The sequence below is a fragment of the Calonectris borealis genome, chromosome 14 (genome assembly GCF_964195595.1).
Source record: "Calonectris borealis chromosome 14, bCalBor7.hap1.2, whole genome shotgun sequence".
NCBI classification, from domain to species: domain Eukaryota; kingdom Metazoa; phylum Chordata; class Aves; order Procellariiformes; family Procellariidae; genus Calonectris; species Calonectris borealis.
Genome location: NC_134325.1, coordinates 20211389 through 20226601, shown reverse-complemented (window position 1 = coordinate 20226601; position 15213 = coordinate 20211389). Strand labels below are relative to the sequence as shown.

The 15213-nt window shown below is 47.7% G+C and overlaps 3 protein-coding genes across 3 annotated transcripts; all 3 read left to right on the top strand.

Annotated features, from left to right (window-relative positions):
* Window positions 1–4482: 4482 nt before the first annotated feature.
* Window positions 4483–5910, top strand: LOC142088324 (olfactory receptor 5J3-like). The gene has a single exon (XM_075163559.1). The coding sequence runs from the start codon at window positions 4545–4547 to the stop codon at window positions 5556–5558; it is 1014 nt and encodes a 337-aa protein (XP_075019660.1). The 5' UTR covers window positions 4483–4544; the 3' UTR covers window positions 5559–5910.
* Window positions 5911–8348: 2438 nt separating this feature from the next.
* On the top strand, window positions 8349–10308 carry LOC142088327 (olfactory receptor 5F1-like). The gene has a single exon (XM_075163563.1). The coding sequence runs from the start codon at window positions 9370–9372 to the stop codon at window positions 10306–10308; it is 939 nt and encodes a 312-aa protein (XP_075019664.1). The 5' UTR covers window positions 8349–9369.
* Window positions 10309–13749: 3441 nt separating this feature from the next.
* Window positions 13750–14738, top strand: LOC142088459 (olfactory receptor 5B21-like). The gene is given in 2 exon segments (XM_075163842.1): window positions 13750–14082; window positions 14084–14738. Coding segments are annotated over 2 exon segments (957 nt in total). The 5' UTR covers window positions 13750–13780.
* The last annotated feature ends 475 nt before the right edge of the window (window positions 14739–15213 follow it).

The window sequence follows — 15213 nt, the reverse complement described above, 5'->3', positions numbered from 1 at the left end:
AATACAACAACTTTCTGGCCAGCTGGTCTTGCCTTCACCATCGCCCGGTGTTTAAATGGCAACACAAAACCCTTAGTGTCTTAAAAACACAAGCCTGTGGCTACAGCACGGTTGCTCTGCTCGTTGCGGCTTCCTGCCCGAGCTGCCGCGCTCAAAACCGAAAGCGTTTTGCTCGTTGTGCAAGCGGTGCTCGCTGTGCCCGGGAAACCAGCCCCTAGCTGGGTCTAGCAGCCCTCGCCGACCTCTGCGGGGTTGGCATCTACACGAGCGGTGGGGACACCCTCTCCAGGAGGAGAGCTGCAGAGGGGGGAAGGAGCACCCAGCGTTGCAACCCCCTGTGCTGGTGGGTCACGACGAACGGGCAATGGCGTGGCTGGCATCTTGCACCTCGGTTTGCACGCACGCCGGTTAGCCGCCCGTCGCTTTGGAGCTCCTCTGCTCCGAGCGGGCAGGAGCTGCTGCAGCTCCGTCCTCGAAAGGGGTCTTAGCTTGTCTCTGTGAGACGCTAAACGCGCCAGGACTCCAGACGCAAATCAGTTTCCAACTGGAATTCATTTTACTTAAGAAAGCAGAAGTAAGGCAAACGAGCCAGTGGTTTAACACCGTAGTTATTACGTGTTTGGGGTCTTGTGTCTGAAATTGTCCCCTGCAGAAAGCACACGCTTTAGTTTAAACAGGAGTTTAGCTGGAGCCAGCGAGGCGCGCGCTTTTAGGCAGAGCTGCCTTGACTCTCGTTAAATCTGCTTTAAACAGAGCGCTGAGCAAATACTGGTACCGCAGGGGTAGGAGCCACCTCCCCCTGTTTAGATACAGCGACTAGAGTTGGGAGTCACCTCAAATGTCTTTAGGGGAAGAACTTATCTCCTTAACTTTAAATAAAAACCGTATCACCCTTAGGCGGTGACCTGGGCTCCCTTTACAGCCAAGGAGGATCGGTGGGGTCCGGTGTGGCTCACTGCAAGGCAGACACCTACGTTCTGTCAGTTGAAGAGATCGTTAACCCCTGCTGATTGTATCGGCCAGAGTCGCGTTAGCTTTAACGAGACCTTAGCTCACAAATAGGTAATGACAGACACTCAGATCTGGGTTTTAATATGAGCTGAATCTAAAAGAGGGTGAAATGAATCCTGTTCTGGAGGTCTCCTCTAGCTGGTGAGTAAAAAAGGCATAGAAACAGAGAAATATATGGTTTCTCCTTTGATTAAAAAGGAGTTGAAGACTTTGGCTTACAAACGTGTAAACCCTGCACTGGGGTGATGAATCCTCTCCATTGTCACCCATGGGAAGAACCAGGAACCCGGGGCACAACCCTTTTCTCTCCAGGCGAGCTGCCTTCCGTTTCCCTTGGTACAGAAACGACAGGGAGCGTCTCGGTTTGGGCTTACTCCCCTTACAATCGATGGCCAAGGCAGCTCTTGTTTTCCGAAGAGGATTGGGAGATATTATAACAGGTCATTTTAGATACAATCACTGCTCTAGAGAAAAAACCCTCCTGAGATCTTAGTGGAAGAAGCAAGGAGACCCTGGCCAAACACCGGTGAGTTCCCCTCTGTGTCTGCCTTTACCACCATTCACGGCTCAGAAAGACCCAAGAAAGAGAAATCTGCCTTTTCCACATCTCTTGAGAAAGAGGGAAAGTGAAAAGGGGAAGGTTGGGTTGAGCAAGGACAGAGAGACACCCGGGGCAAGGCTAAGCGCCGCTGGCTTTAGACACCTGCGGCGTCAGCACGTGCATCTACGGCGGACACCCCAGAGAGAGGGATGCTTCTGTGTGCGACGAAATGGGGGTATCTGGGATGGGACGGGTGGTGTTTTACGCTACGCAGACCAGCAGTGGTATTGAGAATGGCTGGTGCGGATGCTGTTAGGGGTAACGTGTGTGTTTGAGATGTCTACGCTCACCTACATAAACACCACCAAGGCGAAGGAGGGAATTACTGAGGACGAGGAGATGGCCACCCAACGTGTGAGATGTTAGCAATGGGAACCAGCAGTCGCCTCCTTCCCCTGCCCAAGGGGGTGTCGATGACTGCAGTTGGATCTCCTGACCCCATTTAAAGGTGATAAAACAATTTAGCATAACCCCGTCCGTAGTCAACTGCTCTGTTCTACAGGGAAGGTGGCACACTATCGGTCTCCTTTCCTGCTTTCACAAGCACCAAACACCCGCCCTGGGGATATTTTAACTTTGAAGCACATGATGCAAAATGGCTTTTCAAAGGCAGCTTTTTTTGTCCAAAATGGGCAGATGGGAATCACACAAACTTCAAAAAGGGAAAATGCTGAGTCCTACCCATGGGTAAGAATTGCCCCAGGCACCAGGAGAGGCTGGAGAGCAGGTTGGCAGAGAAGGACGTGGAGGTTGTGGTGGCCACCAAGTTGAAGATGAGCCACCAATACGTCCTTGCAGCAAAGACGCCCACCAGCACCCCGAGAAGAGCGTTAGCAGCGCGACAAGGGGCTTTCTGCAATGACCCCCTGACCTACAGCCTGAGGAATGGGGAAGTAAAAGCTGCTTCGAGAAGGGCGATGGGAGGAGAGCAATCGTCCTGAAGAGACGGTCATCTCGCCGCTGCTAGCAAACGGACAGCGAGGCTGATGGAAAGAGGGAAGTGAGAAGGGAAGAAATAGTAATACTCATTTCTCAGACAGGCAATAGACATATTTTAAGGTCATCTCTAGTGGATAACATGAGAAGCAGTCATCTCTGTCTTGTTTTTTTTAAACCATGAAGAAGAACAGAGGAAGAAAGTATACGAGGTTAAATTATAGCGAGACTGAACACCAAGGTGTGTGACCAGCAGATGGGCAGCAGGAAAAAAAAAAAAAGGAAGGAAAAAAAGTGCTGATTGAAATGCACGCACCTAATTGCAAATGTCTAGAAGAGAGCTACCTAAGTCCGAGTTCACTGTCCCGACACGGGCATGGGTGATGCATCCTACCCATGGAGAGAGGCTTTCAGAGAGCCGCATCCCTGCGAATGCTGCTAGGAGGGCCTGCTCTGGGACGCTACCTTCTGGGCAGCAATGGGGCAAAACCATAGCCAAGCGTAAGGGGAAAATGACAAGTTACCTCGAAAAAAGGAAATGACACCACAATGGCAAATTGATATCTGCATTCCAATCCGCTTTTTCTTTAATATATCCACATCTGCTCTATGGAAATATGTAGCACAAAAGAAAATGAATCTAACTGATCATTGCAAATATAAACCAATAATTTCCTTAAATTAATCCACTACTTAGAGTAGTCTTTTTTTTTTTTATTGCATGTTCCTGGGGAAGAAAAAAAATCTTTCAAATTCGAGCCTTCAACAAAAATGCATTGCCTTGTGTTCCGCTCCTCCTTGCAAAGCTGTGTGCACAAGTGGAATTGCTCAGGCTCTGCAGGCATCATTTCCCACGTGCCCTGGGGATCCCACCCCTAAAACCTCGGAGGGAAATCTCTCTGTTTATCCCAGGCTCGTTGGGGAAGGCTCACTCTGCTTCCAGGTGCCCAGAGACCGTTTGGTAATTTATTCTGTGGGCGTGGGGTAAAACTTAAATCTTCCAGCCTCGTTGGAGTCTGCCTCAGGGAAACCTTCCTGGTTTTGGAAAGACCGACGGAGCTTGTGTTTTAGCTTCAGCTCAAGGACCAGTGAGTCTTTTTCTGGGAACGACTCGAGATACCATTAACCAGAGGGAGGGTGAAATTTTGAGAGGTTTGGGGACAATTTTTTTGCTGGGTGGGGAAAGGCTTCCTTAAGCAGTGTGTCCACCCCCCGCAGGAGCAGGAACCCTGCCATGAAGCAACATTGAACTTATGAAGGTCCTTCCTGAAGGAAAAAACGCCTACTCCAGTATATCTGAACCCTAGCTCCTAACTCAAATTTTGGATGAAAATTCCTGATATTAGCAGACCCAAGAGGCGCAAGGAAGATGGCATGCAAGTATAATTCAGATTAGAAGGGGGTGTTTTTCTCTTGAAGCTACGGATACATGAAATTGCAATCAGGTATGTTAGTCTCGTTTTAATTGACCCAAACTTATCACTACAGAGTCAGAAAACCACTCCAACGTGGTCTGTTATCTATTTAGTGCAACACTAATTAATGTGGCAAATTAAGGCACAATATTACCTCATTTACTTCCCCCTAAATAAGAACACCCCCCCAAACAACAGGAAAGAAATCCTCCCAAACATGCCCACATATTGGAAAGAGTTTGGATGTGCATGAGAAGGCATCATTTGCGAGATCTTTTGCAAGACCAATTCTTTCCATAACGTGCCAGCCAGAGCTTTAAGCTTTAAGATTTTTTTCCATATTATGATCTTCTATTGGCTATTATTTTGTCAATATGTTATTTTTCCATATATTATTTTTGATCTCCAACCTGCCCACTGAGGATAACTATCTTATTTTTTCCCCAAATAAGTAGGAGCATTCATCCAGGAAACACCAAATCCTGCGCCAGCCTCAGGCACTGCACATTCCTGCAAGCTGGGAGGAATTATTTCACCTCTTCCCTGTGTTTCTTTGTCTCCTCGGTGCTGGCGCCAGGACAATGGCTGGGGGAAACCACTCGAGCGTGATCGAGTTTGTCCTCTTGGGCTTCACCGACCTGCAGGAGCTGCTCTTTGTGATTTTTTTACTCATCTACATCACCACGCTGGTGGGGAACCTGGGGATGATTGTCCTCATCAGGACCAGCTCTCAGCTTCACGTGCCCATGTACTTCTTCCTCAGCCACCTCTCTTTCCTGGACGTCTGCTATTCTTCATCCATCATGCCGAAGCTCCTGTCAGGTCTCCTTGCAGAGAGAAATGTCATTTCTTTCAATGGCTGCATCACACAGTTTTTCTTCTTTGCAGTATTTGGCACCACAGAAGCCGTCCTTCTGACCATCATGGCATACGACCGCTACGTGGCCATCCGTGAGCCTCTGCACTACTTGGCTGCCATGTCCCATGGGGTCTGTGTCCAGCTGGTGGTGGGCTCCTACGCCGCCGGGAGCCTGAACGCCCTCGTGCACACCAGCGCTCTCCTCCGACTCTCTTTCTGTGGCCCAAACCTCGTCAATCATTTCTACTGTGAAATCCCACCACTCCTGCTACTCTCGTGCTCCGACACCTGGCTCAATGAGATGCTGATGGCCGCGTGTGTTGGCTTCATCATAACAACCTCAGTCTTGGCCATTGTTGCCTCCTACGCCTGCATCCTCCTCACCATCTGGAGCATCCGCTCTGCAGAGGGCAGGCACAAAGCCTTCTCCACCTGCACCTCCCACCTCATGGTTGTTGCCCTCTTCTACGGCTCTGCGGCTTTCTTGTATTTCCATCCCTTTTCCAGACACACAGAAAATCAAGGGAAAACAGCCTCCGTCTTCTACACCGTGGTGAGCCCCATGCTCAACCCTTTCATCTACAGCCTGAGGAACAAGGAGGTGAGGAGCACCCTCAGAAGAGCTACGAACCAGCTCCTCTCCTGCGTGTATTCCCACAGGTCCCGCTCTACCCAGACCGAAGCAGGTATCAGCTGCCGCAGTGGCGTCAGCAGAAGAAGTGAGGGTGACACCTGACGGAAGAAGGGCACCGTACATTTCTGCGCATCTGGTGAGACGTAGACGCTCTACCTCGTGCTGAACACCACAGAGTTTGAATTATGAATTAATTCCATGTTGGGGTCCCTTAATTACCTGTAATTACAATGTCTGAAAGAAGGAAAGAATGCAGGAAAGAGAGACAGTGCTAAAAGCACGTACATTGTCAGTGAAACTTTTGAGGTAAATGAATTTATAAGCAGCACTAGAACGTGCACAGCTGATGCTTTTTACAAGAGAGGATTTACTCGATGTTACAACAACGTTAAATTCTGTGGCCTGAAAGATGTGGCTCAGAGCAGAAGGGGACAAGCTAAATAAAGACTACTTGTTGGAGAGGGAAAACGTCTTTCATAACTTTGTTTTCAAAAATTTGTAAGTGGTTGCCTAAGGTTTTGCTTTAGTACAATAAACCTGATTTATTATTTTCTCTGGTTTGTCCAAGCGTAGTCTTTATGGGGAATAGCACATGCCCATGCTTCATATAGATTGCACGCAGACCCTCTGTGCTGGGCATCTTGCTTTCCTGGATGGGTCTCCCCCTGGAAAGCTACCAGCCTGGAGCCACCATGCTGGCATGCTCCTTTGCGGAGGAGCAGGGTGGAGTTTTATCCCCCGTGACAAGGAGTCACTCAACTTGGCCAGGAACAGTCTTTCAAGACATTGTCTGAGCAGTCTTGGCTTTTCCCAGGATGTCATCTGATGTTGACAACACAGAAAGCCTCCATGCTTCTGGCCATCTGTTCTATTCAGATGTGCCCGAGTCGTTTGATGGCTCCAAGACCCTCAACATTGGCCAAAACTCCCCCCCCACCTCCTCTCCTAGTTATGTGTCTCCATCCAGGCAAAGTTTATTTTCCGTCCCAGCTGCAGCTTATTAATAATTTCTGCTTCCAGGTTTCAGGGGTTGAGTCATCTCGGCCCGGGACTCATCCTATCTAATTGTAGGCTTTCACATCTGAATTAGTCACCGTCGGTTCCCCTTATGGAGGCAACTATGCGTCTGGGGGCTTTGATTCATCTGAGCTATTTTAAACACCCACATCGGGGTGAGATGAATTTTTCTGGAAAAAATGCATGGTTTTCTCCGCTTGCTGCTTGGCAGCGAAGGGTGACGGGCTGACACGGCTACATGGCAAATTTGGATTTTGTACAGAGCGGTCACACTCAGGGCATAGTCTGAAGAGTTAACTTCAGCATAAATGAACTAAATTTACATAAATTAATGAAGTAATAAATTAATTAGATTAAGCATATTCTATTCGATAAGGGTGATGTTTCTATAAGGGTGATGCTGATGTTTTGGGGTCCTTCAAAAACCCCACTCAAAAGTGAGAAGGTGAAGCCAGCTTTTAACCAACAATTCATAATTCAGCCGAGCCCGGAGCTCAGCATCCAGAAAACGCTTTCTGGAAAGAACAGGAAAGCAAAAGGGATGAAGATAGTGTCAGAGCTATGCTTTAGCTTTGACGTGAAGGTCACTCATACCAGATATTAACTTCCTGAAGAAAGGTTTCTATTTTCCATGGATGGACAGGGAATAATTCCCTCGATCTGATCACAGCTACTAGTGCTGTTTTGTTCTTTTCAGAGCAATAAAAGAGAAACTTTTCTCCGTAACCTGGCTGTGACTCTCACGGATGCCTGCATCAACTCTCTGGGTTTTTAAACAACAGGATACCCCAGACAATGTTAGAACAAACGGCAGCAGCAGAGTTCCTGAGTGGTTCTCCTTTCCTCCCCAGTAACATTTGCGACACTTCTCCAAATCCTGAGCTATCTCCTAATCCTTGAATCTCTATTTCTTACACCACTTCTTTTTAATTCTCTGTGATTCCAAGAGATAAATTATATATTCCAAGTGATAAATTTATATATATGTTGAAAATTCTTTATGTATATATAAAGAAATGGGGAAAAAACCACTCAGGCTTCCATTTAACTTGCTGAAAGAAATTGTGTTTATTTATCAGTGCATGTCTTCTCCTTAAGGAGCTGTTTCCAAAGCCAAAATTCCCAAGAGAAATTTCCGACGTGGCACACCCGGGAGGGCAGCGGCAAACCCCTCGGTCTTTTAATGAGTCCTATAAACAGCAGCTTTTCTTGGTCAAGTATTGACGCCCTTCGTAGTGGCATGAGTGCTTTTAACACCAACACTGGGAGAAACTGGGGCTTATTTCTCCCATAAAGTTTTGGCCCAGGAGATGACAAGTCTGTGATAAACCAAGAAGGGCCCCGCGACGTGAGCCGGCAGGTGAGTTTTAGCCTACACGATGCTGCAAAGGGTCGATCTGTTGCAAGGGGAGGACTTGAGGCAGGAGCCTGTTTTCACTCAAAATAGTCACCCAAGGTCGGGATATCTCATGCGAAACCCAGGTGTTTATAAGCTGCTTTTCCAAATTTAAGGCAGCCAGAAGCTCAGGCCATGAGTGAAGCCCCCCGAGATACATAGGCACTGCCAGAGGTCAGCAGCCCCTCAGTCTCCGCTGATTATTTTAATCAGGATTATTGGGATTCATAATTATTGTCCAGTGGCTGGAGGGGGCAGCAGCTTGGACAACGTGATGAAGTGGCTCTGCAAAGCATCGGTGGTCCGAGGCGTGTCACCATGCTGGCCAAGGCCCCTCGCCGTCCTCGAGTTCTGCTTTGTCCGGCACCGTTCACCCGAAGCAGAGGGCGGACTGGCGGTGCATGGGCTGCTGTTTGCTGTACTATCACAGCAGCACTGCCTGGGTTATTTGGCAAGCTTCACATTGTTTCAGAGGGGTGTGAAAGTTTCTGCAACTGACTTAATGCGGGAATGAAATACAAATATTTGACTAAATCCAGATTTAAGGGAGCCTCATGTGTAAGTCAAGGTAGGACACGTGTGCTGAACTCTCCTCACGCAGAAGGGTCCTTTCCAACGGTATCATTTGGTATCTCTTTGACACTTCAAAACCCTCAGTGAGCAATTGCTGGGACCATTCCTAACTTCTGTTTTAAGAGGACATGAGCTTAATTTTCTCTCTTTTTTTTTTTTTAAACTGCATTATCAGCACCTTACCCCCCAGTTCATAATGGCACTGTAGCGTTGTTGGGGTTTCCACCAGTACCAACCTTTTAAAATTCTTTCCACCGTCTTTCTCAAGGCAGTGGCATCACACGAATGATGTGGATGTCATCCACATCATCATACTGTGGATTACACTAAATCTCCTGTTTCAAACTTCGTTTCAGAGTTTCATAGGAAGGAAGGGAAGAAATTAGAGGTTTATTTTAACTTGTTCTGATTCTCCTAAAGGAAATTATTTTAAAAATGTCTTGATCTCTCACCAGTGCTTTCTCTCTTTCGATCTTCTGAAACAAGGGGGTTGTTTTGTTTTGTTTTGTTTTGTTTTGTTTTGTTTTTTAATTTTGCTCTGTTTGGTTTTGTTTTTAAATGCACACTGATTTCTAATGTCAGGGTAAATTGCTGTGGTTACCTCTTTGGATCTGATGAGTAACAAACTTCTTAACTTCTTCAGGAGGTGGAATAAGCCTTCCGATTTGCAGAGTGACTTTATCAAACCAAATTAGTGGTGACTAGACTAGAATAAAACCATTAGAAATAAATTCAGTCGTGCACTTTGTTTACTTTAAAGTGTATTTTGAGACAAACACTGAATATGTTGTTCAACAGTTCCTGCCTCTGAAATTTGTGTTTCCTGATAAAAATAAAAGCATCTTTAATGTTTGTTTGTGAGGAAAACCGGAACATGCTGACTCTGTGTTTCTCTGCATCTCTGCTTTCCTACAGAACCGTGTTACGATGATGGCCAAAGGAAATCACACCCCCAGTGCTGAATTTGTTCTCTCGGGCTTCTCAGAGCAGGGGGATGTCCAGGCTGTCCTCTTCATGGTCTTCTTGGTGTTCTACGTGATCACTCTGCTGGGGAATCTGGGGGTGCTCGTGTTAATCAGGCTGGATGCCCAGCTTCACACCCCCATGTACTTCTTCCTGAGCAGCCTGTCCTTCCTAGACATCTGCTATTCCTCCTCAATCACCCCCAGACTGCTCTCAGATCTCCTGTCAGAAAGGAAGGTCATTTCTTACTCTGCATGCCTCACACAACTTTATTTCTATGCGGTCTTTGCCACCACCGAGTGCTACCTCTTGGCTGTGATGGCATATGACCGCTACGTGGCCATCTGCAGCCCACTGCTCTACGCCATCTCCATGTCCAGCAGAGTTTGTGCACTGCTGGTAGCCGGCTCGTACCTCGCTGGGATCGTGAATGCCACTATCCACACGGGGTTTGCACTTCGGCTGTCCTTCTGTGGTCCCAACATCATCAACCATTTTTACTGTGAGGGCCCCCTGCTTTTCGCCATCTCTTGCACAGACCCCACTGTCAATGAAATTATGATGTTCATTGTGGTTGGCTTCAACCTGTTTGTCACCAACCTGACCATCTTCATCTCCTACACCTACATCCTGGCCACCATCCTGAGGATGCGCTCGGGCAAACACAAAGCCTTCTCCACGTGCGCATCCCACCTGACCGCCGTGATCCTCTTCTACGCATCTGCTGCGTTCATGTACTCACGACCCAGCTCCAGGCACTCCCAGGACCTCGACAAAGTGGCCTCTGTGTTTTACACTGTGGTGACCCCCATGCTGAACCCCCTCATCTACAGCCTGAGGAACAAGGAGGTGAAGAATGCACTGGAGAGAGTGATGGAGAGGAAACGTGCGTCTGAAAAATAGTTTTCCCTGGTGTGTCAGAGGAATTGGGAGGTCTTCTCAGAAACCTTTATACTTCCCAGTTCTGTTCTGCTCTGGTATGAAAGAAGCAGTGCTCTCCTGTGAGCTACTGGGGACAAACGTATTGGGAAACCTCTGCTTTGTTCCTAAATCCTGGCTCATTAACTCCTTTTGGATTAGGCCATCCACTGGCCTGTCTCAGGGATGCATTAGCTACGTCTATTTGTGTTTCCAGCCTGATATTATTTTAACTTCAAAAATTTAAGCCCTTCTGACCCTTTGTAGTTTGAGAATGCATTACCGCTGTTGTCTTGAGCAACGACAACACACACCACCTATTGCTTTCAGCGTGACAATGATGACCAGAGCTCTCTTCATATCAAACACTGGGCACATTTCTGCTGAACACGAGACTCGGTAATTTAGTGCTCCCAGTGCTAGCAATAGACACGGGGCTTCATAACAGCTACTCACTGCGACAAGGCTCGCCAGCCCTTTTCTGCAACTTATTTCAGCTCAACTGTAGCTGTATTTTCAAATTTATTTGAGAAACTGCTGCAGTGCCTCCAACTTGCTGAAGAACCAGAGAGCTATCATCTGGCATCTCCTAGGTAAAACCACCCACTAGTCAGGTACCTGCTCCCCATCCTGGCACTTTGATCTTATTTTGGTTACATTATTACTAACTGCTTTTGCTTCGTTTTGAGCAATTGTATGATTTCCTCTCTAAAATAAATCATGAGATACAGGGGAATGATTAACAAACTTCAGCAACTATAGTGTAGCAAACGCCATAGGCCAATAGGAGAGGAAAGGGTGCTGGCCAGGAACAAATGCGGGGTGGAAACGTTTAGAAGTGATCCCAAGCAGACCCAAGACTGTCATGGAAGAAACTCCCACCACAACCAGTGCTCCCACCAAGCACCACAACATACCTCTTCGGCAAGGAGCTCAGGGTGCTGCTGGGTCACCGCATCATCCCACCAAGGAAGAAGGACCTCAGTCTGCAGGTGGGAATTTAATCTCAGGGATGAGGGGCAGGTACTTTAATCAGAGAAACCTTGAGGAGCATTGCTCTCCATCCACCCAGGCCCACACGATTGTCCTTAATACAGTCAGAGGCCAACACACTGACCCTCCAACTCATCGGCTTTGGGGCCTGGACTAGCTCTGTCAAGCCAGGCAGCTGTAGAAGTGCACTTTGTTGTTAACAAGGAAGAAAGTTTCTTTCTTGTTAGCCCCCACTAATTAGTCTCTCATGGCTTGTTAAGAACAATGAGGTAAGTTGACTACAAGCCCACTGAGAAGCTTTCATGGTGATTAGGAAACTTTCTTGGTAAACCCCAGAAGGTCTTGTTAAGCTGATGACTCTTGGAAGGGTGGTTGGTCCCCAAGGATGACTTCTTGCTCTGGGAAGGGGAGCCGCATCACTTGTGATGGAAATAGCTGTAACCGCCTGCATGGCGAGACTGGAGCTCAGGCCTGCTGGAGGGCCTGCTGGAGGGCTTTCTCTGCCAGCACAAGCTTGGTCGTACACTCATTAAAGAAAGAGACATCCTTGTCTTCATGATGTGTGCAGATAATGTCGTCCCCTTGGTTCTCACTAATGGGGTGATTTGTCCCTGCCTGCCTTTGACCCCCTAGCAGAGGGAGCCGGGGAAGCTCGTGGCATTTCTCCTCACCTTTGGACCTCCTCAAGGACACCTCACACCTTCAATTTCTTGTCATTAATTGCCTTGGGATAGATTTGCTTTTGTCTTTTTTAATTCTTAAACTGCGAGGCAAGTTGAAGTACACTGCATACATCCTCCATGTCTGACTGGTTTTCATAAACGTGATTTTCCTACCAGTACGAATTTGGGACTTAAGAATAAGCACAGGAATGGGCTCACCTGGCCCTCAAATTCTAAAAATTCATTGTCTAACTATGAGATAATTAGCTAGGTCTCCTCTAAAATATGTGGGAGTAAGAGAATATTTTGTCACGTCCTGGGACAGACGGTTAAGGTGGATGTGGTGCAACAGGAGCAGGTCTGAACATCAAAAGGACTGCCCTGCTGTCTATGGTATACGCGTTTCAGAACAGTTTCCTCTGGATTAAATTTATTCTGGTCCGGGGATCTGAACGCCTGCTGGAGGTGGAAGTGCATTAGGTGCCCCCCTCAAGCCCATTTTCAGTTTGTTTTCATCCAAAAGGAACCCAGCTCATGCAGCCTGACCCAGCCTGCGATGCAAATGAAAACACGGCGAGGGGAGGAAGCTGGGAGATCTTCAGACTTAAACTCTTTAAACTGCACTCTTTGGCTGAACAAAAACTAGAAAAATAGAAACACGCCTTTACTGGTCACAAATGGAGACAAGAAACTCTGACTTAATCACTCACCTTTTATTTATCTAAATTTGAAGGAGAGGAATCTACTTCAGTCCACCTAATCCCTCCTCCTAACAGTCTTAATAATAATAATAATAATAACAACAATAATATTAATAATAATAACAATAAAAAGAGCTTTATTGTTGTTTTTTTTTCCTTTCAGTTGGACTAAGACTTTATAAAGCAAAAAAAAATACTTTAATAACTAAGAAACTGCTTCACCTTTTTTGCAAGTTTTCCTACAAGTGGTGCTGGAAACTTTTGCTGAAGTTGCAGGAAAGCCAATGAAAGCGATAGACTCTTCCGTAGGGAGACCAGAACACGAGCTGTGTCCTGCTGCTTCCTTGCAACTCTCCCCGTGCTCCAGCCAGGTTTGTGAAGACCCTCTCCAGGTGCCCCTGGTGCTGGCTGCCTCTCCCAGGGGCTGCAGTGGGCTCGGTGATTTTCCCATCTGGCCTCATATGTTGGTTCTAACGTTTGTCATCAGGCAACACAAGGGATGGGCAGAGAGATGAGGAGACAAAGAAAAGAAAAACGAATCCCCTTGAAGATTTATCTCCTTGCCTAGCCATGATACCATATCCCTTGCGGGCCCTTTTTGCCCAGAAACACTTACTTATGGTCTTGTCCAGCAAGCGCTGACGGGCTCACAGGTTTGGAGAACAAAAGCGCGTTGAGGCTCCCTGTGCGACATCCCCGCGTCAGCTCGTCTCACGGGGCAGAGCAAGCAGGTACGTCCTCGCCTGTCCCACCACTGCCCGTGGCGCGCGGCCGCGGGCATTTATCCATCGCCTCGCCCTGCCTTTCCTTACGGACCCGGTCCCTGGAGTGCGCAGTTCAGCCGTTCAGTACGGCCGCGACTTTCCTTTCCTATGGGGTTGTCAAGACTGTGTATACCAAAACCTGTGTGTTCGCCTCAAATTTGAAAGAAAAATGCACACCGATGAATGTTGATTTAAAATTAAACAGATCTCTGATAACGAGAGGGTTAGCCAGTACAGGCACTGGGGATTGTTGGTCTTTTAAGGTGCTGAGTCCCTCCATTAATTTATTGTTTTTATTCCGGCTCTATGAACATGACTTACAGTGCTTTTGGAGAAGATGGCCGAGGAAAACCACACCGAGCAAGTTATGGAGTTGACTCTTGTGGGACTGACAGACAACCCACGACTACCAGTGCCTTTGTTTGTCCTGTTCCTCCTCATTTACTTCATCATGCGGGCAGGGAACCTGGGCATGGTTGCACAGATCAGGAGCCACGGTCATCTTCAATCGCCCATGTACTTTTTCCTTAGCAATTTATCTCTCCCAGATGCTTGCTACTCATCGGTGGTGGCGCTGAGGACATTAATGAACCTTCTGATGAGGAAGAAAACAATCTCTCTAGCTACCTGTGCCACCCAACTTTTTTTTCATAGCTTTTGGGATCACCAGGTGCTTTCTTCTGGCTGTGATGGCGTACAACCACTACACGGCCATCTGCAACCCTTTGCTTTACCCAGCCGTCATGTCTTACAGCGTCTGCATCCTGCTGGTGGCCGGTTCGTACGTGCTTGGCCTGCTGCACTCTTCGGTGCACATGGACTTCACCTTCAGCCTGGCTTTCTGCCGGCCAGCCGAGGTCAACCATTTCTACTGCAACCTCATGCCTGTTCTAGCGCTCTCCTGCTCCGTCTCCACATCAACATGTGTCAGCCCCGCAGGACTGGTGGAGATGGTCACCATCTTGGCCATCCTGGTCTCCTACACCTTCATCCTCTCTGCCGTCTCAAAGATCAGCTCTGCTAAGGGCCAGCGCAAAGCCTTCTCCACTTGCACCTCTCACCTGGCTGGAGTCACCATCTTCCAGGGGTCTATCATCACCCTGAACTTCCGACCAAGATGGGCTAAGGGAAAGAGATTTTTCTGCTGCAGCGTCTCCCCGCTGCAGACAAGGCACGTGGGTCTGTACCTCTGCGGAGTCAGAACTCATCACACCACCCGAAGGTGTCCGAGCGGCATCACCAGGCAAGGGGCAACCCAAATCAAGTGTGTGAGAAGGAGGGAGACCCTGTGCTGAACTTATCCAGCCAGCCTGAATTTTGCTGCATTTTGCAAGGAAGTTGCAGAATTGCACCCAATCACAAGTGCTTATGAGTGTGCACTCAGGAAACAACAAATGTCCTTTGGAATTACTTAGGATGAGCAGAAATTAGGATGCTTTTCTCTTATGTGCCTGCCAGGTAAAGATGAAGGATTGCTGGCCCCTCCCCAGTGTCATGGCCATTCCTGTACCATGCTTTATGTCCCCCCTTCTTTAATGAGCCATAATTTGCAGAACTGCTGAGTTTGGGCTTTTTTCAGACCCATAGCTATCAGCTACCCGTAGATTATGTGTTCAGGATTGTCTTTCAGCTCAGGAAACTAGACACACACTTAATTTTTAAATGAAATACGCCACTTGGTTTTCATGGCGTGCTTTAGCATGAGCTGGGCAGTTGGACGTGGGACACTGATACATGTCTCCAGGTGTAATTCCATTTGTCTCACCACTT

What these genes read in the sequence shown, in the direction of transcription:
- LOC142088324 (XM_075163559.1), top strand. Translation starts at nt 4,545, where the DNA reads ATGGCTGGGGGAAACCACTCGAGCGTGATCGAGTTTGTCCTCTTGGGC.
- LOC142088327 (XM_075163563.1), top strand. Translation starts at nt 9,370, where the DNA reads ATGATGGCCAAAGGAAATCACACCCCCAGTGCTGAATTTGTTCTCTCG.